The sequence below is a fragment of the Eleutherodactylus coqui genome, chromosome 3 (assembly GCF_035609145.1).
Source record: "Eleutherodactylus coqui strain aEleCoq1 chromosome 3, aEleCoq1.hap1, whole genome shotgun sequence".
Taxonomy (NCBI): domain Eukaryota; kingdom Metazoa; phylum Chordata; class Amphibia; order Anura; family Eleutherodactylidae; genus Eleutherodactylus; species Eleutherodactylus coqui.
In genome coordinates, this window is record NC_089839.1 from 91,564,278 (window position 1) to 91,573,811 (window position 9,534).

Sequence of the window (9,534 nt, forward strand, 5' to 3'; positions counted from 1 at the left end):
TTGAAAAACCTGGTCAGTGGCATAGCAAAAGGGGTCACAGTTGCGACCCAGCCCTCAAGCCATGCTGGCCCAGAGGCCCTCCTTGTCACTTTAGCACAGCACCCCTGAGCCCAGCCAGCATGCAGCCCACTGCAACACGATTTTAGACTGTTATCTGCACCGAGGTTATCACGTCTTCTGGTTCTGGGCCTCACGCTGCTACTAAGCGACCAACTGTCCCAGCAGCCCATCCTGCACTGAGAATGCGCTACTGGGTGAGGAGTCGGGCACTTAGCAGCAGCGTGAGGCCTGGAATTGGGTGATGTGATAGCCTCCGTGCAGATTACAGTCAGGCACTGTGGTATGCGCAGGAGGGGCAATATGGACCATGCTGGGTATGTTCTATATATAACTTATACATCTCCTGTATATAGTGATTTAGAACATTCTGGTATAACCTGGGCATCTCCTGTACTACAGAGGTGTAGCTTGAAGCTCCTGGGCCCTAAGGCAAAATCTGTAACAAGGCCCAAACCATAATGCTTTATTCATAGTATTGGGCGCCCTATATGAAGAAGAGAAGGCTTATGGGTCCCCTAAGGCTCCCTGGCCTGGGTGCAACCGCATTTTCTGCATCCCCTATAGCTACGCCCGTGCCTGTATATAATTATATACGTACAACTAGTATAAGTTCTGTCTCTCCTGCATATACTTAAATGGGCTGTGCCTAAGCGGCTACAACTTTTCATGTAGCCTAGTAAAGGGGTTTTGCAGGCTATATGTTTTAGGTATGGGGAAAGGTGCAGATGACTGCAGGCTGTAAGGTTTAGGCATGAGGACGGGTGCAGATGACTGCAGGCCAAATGGTTTAGGTATGGGGACAGGTGCAGATGACTGCAAGCTGTATGTGTCAGGTGCAGATGACTGCAGGCTGTATGGTTTAGGCATGAGTACAGGTGCAGATGACTGCGGGCTGTATGGTTTAGGCATGAGTACAGGTGCAGATGACTGCGGGCTGTATGGTTTAGGCATGAGTACAGGCGCAGATGACTGCGGGCTGTATGGTTTAGGCATGAGTACAGGCGCAGATGACTGCGGGCTGTATGGTTTAGGCATGAGTACAGGCGCAGATGACTGCGGGCTGTATGGTTTAGGCATGAGTACAGGCGCAGATGACTGCGGGCTGTATGGTTTAGGCATGAGTACAGGCGCAGATGACTGCGGGCTGTATGGTTTAGGCATGAGTACAGGCGCAGATGACTGCGGGCTGTATGGTTTAGGCATGAGTACAGGCGCAGATGACTGCGGGCTGTATGGTTTAGGCATGAGTACAGGCGCAGATGACTGCGGGCTGTATGGTTTAGGCATGAGTACAGGCGCAGATGACTGCGGGCTGTATGGTTTAGGCATGAGTACAGGCGCAGATGACTGCGGGCTGTATGGTTTAGGCATGAGTACAGGCGCAGATGACTGCGGGCTGTATGGTTTAGGCATGAGTACAGGCGCAGATGACTGCGGGCTGTATGGTTTAGGCATGAGTACAGGCGCAGATGACTGCGGGCTGTATGGTTTAGGCATGAGTACAGGCGCAGATGACTGCGGGCTGTATGGTTTAGGCATGAGTACAGGCGCAGATGACTGCGGGCTGTATGGTTTAGGCATGAGTACAGGCGCAGATGACTGCGGGCTGTATGGTTTAGGCATGAGTACAGGCGCAGATGACTGCGGGCTGTATGGTTTAGGCATGAGTACAGGCGCAGATGACTGCGGGCTGTATGGTTTAGGCATGAGTACAGGCGCAGATGACTGCGGGCTGTATGGTTTAGGCATGAGTACAGGCGCAGATGACTGCGGGCTGTATGGTTTAGGCATGGGGACAGGTGCAGATGACTGCGGGCTGTATGGTTTAGGTATGAGTACAGGTGCAGATGACTGCGGGCTGTATGGTTTAGGCATGAGTACAGGCGCAGATGACTGCGGGCTGTATGGTTTAGGTATGGGGACAGGCGCAGATGACTGCGGGCTGTATGGTTTAGGTATCGGTACAGCGTAACTATAGGGGATGCAGATAATGCGGTTGCAGCCGGCCCCACGAGCCTTAGGGTGTCCATAAGGCATTTCTTCTCCAGTACTATTCTCCAGTCCAGTACTATTATTAAAGCATTATAGTTGGGGGCCCTGTTACAGACTTTGCATTGGGGCCCAGAAGATTCGAGTTACACCTCTGGACATGGGCGTAACTATAGAAGATGCAGGGGATGCGGTTGCACCCAGGCCCAGAAGCCTTAGGGGGCCCATAAGGCCCAGCTTCTCCATAAAGTAAGCCTAGTAGTATGAATAAAGCTTTATAGTTGAAGGCCCTGTTACAGCTTTGGCTTTGGGGCCCAGAAGCTTCAAGTTACGCCTCTGCCTCTGGGTATAGGTACAGATGGCTGCAGGCTGTATGGTTTAGGTATGGCTACCGATACAGATGACTACCGTCGTTATGGATACAGCTGACTGCAGGGCGTATGGTTTGGGTCTTGAGGGATAGCTTTGAGCTACATACTAATACTGATCTGGAAGTAATAAACAACAACAGATGTCACCAATCAGAGAGATGTCGTCTGTGATCATTGGATGTAAGGGCAACTTTACACAGGATAACCTTTGTCCAAGAAAAATTGCTCAAACAAGCGATTTTCAGTGATAGTTGTCTTATGTAAACACAGGACCCAACAAGGTATTGAGCAAGAAATTGCTCAATAGTTGTTAAACGTTCTTTTTTCGGCTCACTGAAACTAAATGACTAGTGAGCCAGCCGCTCTCAGTGTAAACGGGCAATTGTTCATCTCCATCTTCATTCACTGAACGACTATTGCTACTGTGCAAAAACACAGGAGCAATATCTATTGGGACAGCTGTCATGTGCTCATGCTTCTGACAGTTGTCCCGTATAAAGTAACCATTAATGCATCATAATCACTATCACTGTGTAGAGCTGGTGTCTGACTATTATATGGTGACAGCATTATCCTGAGGTACCCTAGAGCTAAACTGCTGTATATAACTAAGCCCAGTGTTATGAAAGTTGTCTTGTAGATATGGTGGCTGTGAGATTATAGATAGATATGAGTGTGTTTATTTTTTACTGATGGAGGAGGATGGGTGATGCATAAGTTTCTGAGCTCATGCCCCTAATAATTTCAGACTTTAGCAACCTCCCTGGTTACTAGTGTCACATGTGTGGCCCTCCTAAGAGACCCAGTCATGCCGCAGAAAGCTCCGAGCAGACCATGGTCAGCAGTCATCAAGTGCAGTAAAGAGGATGGGGGCCGCAAGCTGAACTTTTGCACCTAGGCCCTTGAACCTTTATCTACACTGAACCTAGCTGAGTATCATCTGCTCTGCTGCACCACGAATCCATGTCAGTTGGCCAGTATGCTATACAGTTTTGCACAGTGGCTGGGGAATTTGAATTGAATGACCAGGTACTTTAGGCAGCTTTCAGGGAGGGACTTTCTAGCATAATAAAAGATGAATTGGCTCAGAAATTTACCCTCACCCCTGGAGGACCTCATCTTCTTGGCCTCAACAACTGATTTTCATTTCATAGAACACCTACGTGAAGTTGCTTGTAAGACTTCACAATCTGATTTCACATTTTGTTCAAATGAAGAATCTGCTTCATAGTTTGTCTAGTCCACTTCAGTCTCTTTCTCCTCTGCTTGCTGAGAAACCTATGAAGGTAGAAAGAACCAAGCTTTAATCTGAGGGATGCCTGAGAAGGTGTACACTAAATTTATGTTTGTATTGTGGTGACAATGGACACGTCCTAAGATCTTGCCCAGTAAAGCCAGATAATCCCCCGCCACCTAGCGCTAGTAGGAAAGGCTATCCTAGATGACACTGAGTCCTCTCCAAAATTCCTGATTCTCTGATCTGTGGTGACATCTGGATCTCTACAGAGGCTGGTTTGACCGAAAACATCATCTGCCAGGATCTGGTGGTCAAGCACAGGATTCCCACAGGAGAAGCCCATCTCAGTCATCAGGTTTGTCACCATCTCCCTCGTTCTGCAAATTAGGATTTTCCTTTCTGGTTTTACCAAGGTCCATAAATTTCTCATTGGAGTACTCATTTTCACATCCATAGTCTACATTCTGTTGCTCCAATTCTGAAACTGTAAGTTCCTACAGAGCTTCCAGGTCTACTGCCATAATATGGTAAATATGCAAATATGTTCAGCAACCAGGAGGCTGAGACCCTTCCACCACATAGAATATGTTTGCCCAATTGACTTCTTACCAAGCACAAAACCTCCTAGAGGTTGAGTATATCTGTTATGTCTTCCAGAGACTCAAGCTAAGTCTGAATATATCTGAGAGAATCTTGAGAGAAGTTTCATCCAAAAGTCTTCTTAATCAGTTGGTGCAGGGTTCATCTTCATACAAAAGAAAGATGGTTCCTTGCAATCATATGTTGATTACAGAGGTCTAAATGCTGTCACAATAATGAATAAATACTAGTTACCCCTAATTTCTGAACTGTATGACAGGATAAAAGGGCTAGCATTTTTACCATGCTTGATCTCTGTGGGATATATAATCTCATCAGAATATGTGAGGGAGCTCAGTGGAAAACTGCATTTAACACCAGAGATAGACATTCTGAATACCATATCATGCCTTTCAGTCTTTGTAATGCCCCTGCTGTGTTTCAAGAATTTGGGAATGATGTGTTCTGAGACTACCTGTATTCCTTGGTAATCGTCTGTTTAGATGATAGATTGATATTTTTTGTGATCTTCCTTCGCACCGCAAACATGTTAAGACAGTCTTACAGCATCTATGCCAAAACCACCTCTATGTCAAGCTTGAAATATGCTTGCTTGAACAATTCATTTTGTTCTCTCTGGGATTCATCATTTCTGTTCAAGGTTTTAGTATGGACAAAGAAAAGCTGCCTGTTGTTCTCAACTGGCCGAAATCTCAGATCCTGAAAAAATTGTTTGTTAATGATATTTGTCTATGTGACTTACCTCCAGGAAAAACTTTTGTTCCTGTTGCTCAGAGACTTTGCATCCTTTTTGGGGGAAAATGACTCCAAATTGGCTGGGCATCCTGGTTCTAAGAGATCTCTTGAATTTGTCTCTTGTCATTATTGGTGGTTTACCACGGATAAAGATTTTAAAAGAATTTATTTCTGCATGCCACACCTGCGCTAAGTACAGATCTACTCTGCAGCACCCAGCCAGATTACTTTACCTGCTGCCAGTTCCACAATCAACTTAGCCACATATTGCCAAGGACTTTATTACATATCTTTGTAATCCTGTTCAGACTGTGATTTGGGTGGTAATCAATTGGCCCATTTTCCTCCTCTTCCTGGTCTGTCCTGTGCTTCCCACCTGGAACACCTGCTTGCGATTCATATCTTCAAGTTGCATAGAGTTCTTCTTCATATTGTTTCTGACCGAGCAGTTCAATTCACATCACATTTCTGGAGAGCCTTATGCAGACTGATGGATGTTGAATTTGGTTTCTCCTCTGCATATCATTTCCAATCTAATTGCCAGGTTGAGTACACTAACCAATATCTGGAACTATTTCTTCATCACCATGTATCTGCTCAGCAGGAAGACTGATCACCTCTTCTTCCCTGGGCTGAATCTTCTCAAAATACTCACTGTCAATCAGTCTTCTGGAGTCACGCCATTCTCCCTAGTCTACGCTCAGTGTCCTCATGTACCATTGCCTGTCTCCTCCTCCACAGATGTGCCAGCAGCGAATCAGTGTCATCAGAAATTGTTAAAAATCTGGACTCAAACAAAGACTCATTCATGTATGCTGCAACTTTAGGGCTTCTACCCAATAGTGTTTTGTTTTTTTTAACTCTGCGATATCACTGCGTTTTTTTCAATGGAACTTTCTAATGTTAAAATCGTATTGCACAAAAATCGCGAAAGCGCAAACTTGCCAAGTTGAGACCTGGGGATACAAAAAGACCCCCTAAATACTCCCCAGGAAATCGAATACTGTTAAACTCCAAGAATATATGCCTGAGTATGCCTTTTTTTCAAATTTTGCCCCTCGCTTTCTAGGTCCCTTCTGGATTTTGAGTCAAATTAACCTTGTCACTTACAAGCTCTGTCTGCCCTTTTTTCTAGAGAATTATGAATACCTTCCTTGTCTTTCTCTAAAGCCACTGATTCTAATCTGATATTATATGGAGGATACCTAAGCAATTGGTCCCATTAGCCATTGTGACAAAGCCCCAGTTAGTCAGTATTCCTGGCTTTGACCTGTGCCTGTTTTCTTTTATCATTCTGTCTTTGGGTCTGTATTTTGGAGTTTGCTGCCTGCTCTGACCTTTGGCCTGGACCTCATTTTTGAACCTCTACTGCCAGCCTGGATTTCAGCTTGTCTCTTCTCTACACCTCTGTTCAGACCCACAGGTACTACATCTTAGCCAAAAGGAGCGTCAGTCAAGTCACTGGGACTATCTGTGTGTGTGTGTAATACCTTGGAGACCCCGCAAGCCTGTATCCCAATTGGAGGAGTTAAAAATGAAAACCTGGGTTCCCCAGGTGCTGCTACCTCAGCTTACAGCAAACCTGCTGTGCAACAAGATGGACCCACATCTGTCTGCCTGACCACAGCCATACAGTTACTATGCAATATGTCTATACAGAGGTCAAATAATACCTCCACATCATGACCACACATTATCTCTCCATAGTGTCCCAATAATACCACCATACTGTGACCAGATAATACCTGAAGACAGCCATGAACATTTCTTCTGACAATGAATAGTCTCTGCGGAGATTACGGCCTAGACATCTTTGGAGCCTCAATTTTCCAACACCATTTCTCTCTATACCCTACATTCTGCACAAACTACACCCCTTCAACAACACCACCCTTCTGCTGCCTTAAGTGCTCCCAATAACTATAATTAACTACCACATAGTGATAGTACTCCTTTATTGGCATCAACACAATAATGGTGCACCTTAAGTTCCCCCCAACATAGTGATATAGTATTACATAGTTATACCCTCTTAGTGGCTCCACATGGTAATAGGGCCTCAGGTGACAAGACCGTTCATCTAATCACACCACAGCTCTAAGGCTGGGTTCACACAGAGTGGATTTGCCGCGGAAATTTGTCCAGAATCTGGCCGCGGCAAATCTGCCTGCTGCTGCTAACCCTGGGATTAGCCAGCCATGTGGACGAGATTTCTCAGAGATCTCGTCCACACAGGACAGCGAATCCGTCGCGACAAAGCCGGTGTTGCGGTGCAGATTTGCCAGCTGCAGCATGTTCATTATTTTTTTTTTTTCTGCTGCGGCCGCGCTCTCCTCTTTGGAAGCGCCGGCCGCAGCGGAAAAGTGTGCGGCCAAGCCGCTTCAAAACCCACAGCAAAGTGCCGCAGGTTTTGAAGCAGTGCTTTTCTGGCGGAAATCTCACGGTCTTTCGCTGCGGCCAAATTGAGAGATTTCCACCAGGAATACGTCCCGTGTGACCCCAGACTAATCATTTGCGGATCTGCCTGAGATGTAACTGCAAGCCGAGATTTGCAGCAAAATGACAACTCCCTCTAGATGCCTGATTTTGTTTTGACAAAGAGTGTATATATAAATAAAACATTATATATCTGACAGGCCGCCTGCACACGGGCAGAAATCCCGCGGCGGGATTTCCGCCACTGAAAGCCTGCATAGGAGTGCATTACAATACGCACTCCTATGCAGACGGCCGCGGTTTGGCCGCCCGAAATCTCGCGCGGCAAACAAACCGCGGCATGTCCTATTTTTGTGCGGGGCTCGCAGAGCCTCGCACAGAAACGTCACTCACCCGGCCGCCGGCCTGCGCATGCGCCGGCTGCCCGGCAGCCAGCACATGAATGAGCCGGGCCGCCGGGCGCGGGTGAGTACGCGCTTATCTCTGCAGGCGCTCGGGTCGGGTCCCGCAGCGAGAATTCTCGCCACAGGGTCCGACCCGCTCGTCTGCAGGCGGCCATAGCTAGATACTCTGTCTGTATGTTTGTTCTTATTTATCCAAATCTTCCTGGCAAGACCTTTTGAAGTCTGGCTCTTTAGAACAATGGAGTATTGCTGACATTATTATATAGCAGTGAAGTGTATAGCACTTCTATGAAATCTCTAGTGCCCAGTGGTACATTGGAGTGTTGGTGATGAAGCCAGTGCAGTTAGGCTCTAGTTATTATAACATGCTGGGAGGCACCAAAAAATCTTTGAAAGAAAAGTATTTGCACTATTGGCAGCAAATTGCTATGTAGCTCTATAAATGTGTCATTTAGCCCTGACTATTGTTATATCTTTTGTGCTTATTCCTTTCACAACCACAACATTTTACCACTGCAAAAGCAAAGCAAATAATTTTGTCCGTATGGGTAGTCCCATTTTTTTACAATATATTTATCATATTAGCATTAACCCTTTCCAATCCAATTTGTATCCTGGTTTTCCTAGGGGGCTTACTCTTTTTCTGTGGTTATACAATGGCGCTATAGGCTGGCTAAAGCCAGTACTGCATGAGGTGACACATTGGATAGGCTCTGACTGCAGAGAGGCTGGCAATATACAGTAAGAGAGCCCTGACAGATGTCTTCCAACATTGGAGCTGTAGAGCCTTAAATCATAATGTCTTCAGAGGTCAGACAGTGGATTGGAGAGGGTTAAAGGGATTTTTTTTAAATCTTCAAAGTGGTTTTTCAGGACTTTGATATTGATGAGCCATAGTCTTAGAGACTGTTGCTGTAGAAAAGAGGGAAGGGGAAGATGGGCATGCTCATACATTGATTTCAATGGATATATTCTGCATATCAGCCCCTAAGGGTGGGTTTATATGAGACAACTATTGTTTGAACAGTTGTTCTAAAAGTCGATACAGTGAATTGTTAGCTATTTCATTTGGGTCTCATGTTGACTTCCAAGTTGTTAAGAGACCTGAACGAAATGGTGCCAACTACAGTGACTGAGTCTGTAAGAGAGGCAGGTCAGTATTTTATAAAATAATGTTAAAAAAATTAAACTTGATGGGGGCCTAATTGCCATGTTTGGTCTAGCAGCCTGAGTTTCATCGTGACCAGCCCTAGGATCCAACTGTCCCACCGGGATTTTTCCCGCTGGTGTTAATGGCCAATCTGCCCATGGTACTGTGCCTGGTATGTGATGACGACTCTGTGGCGCTCGCCTAGTGTTTCTCCTATTTCTATCATGTACTCTGAATACCTGGTATTCTACCTTCTAGTCTTTCCAGGAAATTATACATCATGTGCCTTTCCACCTACCTTCTCCCTCCCTGTCTCTGGATGGAACATGTTTCACATGTTGAACAGGGTCAGACAAGTGCAGAACACTGTCTCAGTGGCAGAGTGTGTTGTCTGTGAAGACAGGAAGTTATTACAATAATATCTTGCCTGTCTTTATAGAAGGGCTTTGATTCAGCTGTAAAAAGTGGGATTGACTGTGAGAAGAGAGAGGAATCATGGGAGCTGTAGTCCTTTACATTGATAATCCCACCTAAGGCAAGCTCTAGCAGCAC

The 9,534-nt window shown here is 45.8% G+C and overlaps 1 protein-coding gene across 1 annotated transcript; it reads left to right on the plus strand.

The window, feature by feature from the left end:
* Window positions 1-967: 967 nt before the first annotated feature.
* LOC136620156 (WAG22 antigen-like) lies at window positions 968-2,032 on the plus strand. Its single transcript, XM_066594868.1, has one exon. The coding sequence runs from the start codon at window positions 968-970 to the stop codon at window positions 2,030-2,032; it is 1,065 nt and encodes a 354-aa protein (XP_066450965.1).
* Window positions 2,033-9,534: the final 7,502 nt, after the last annotated feature.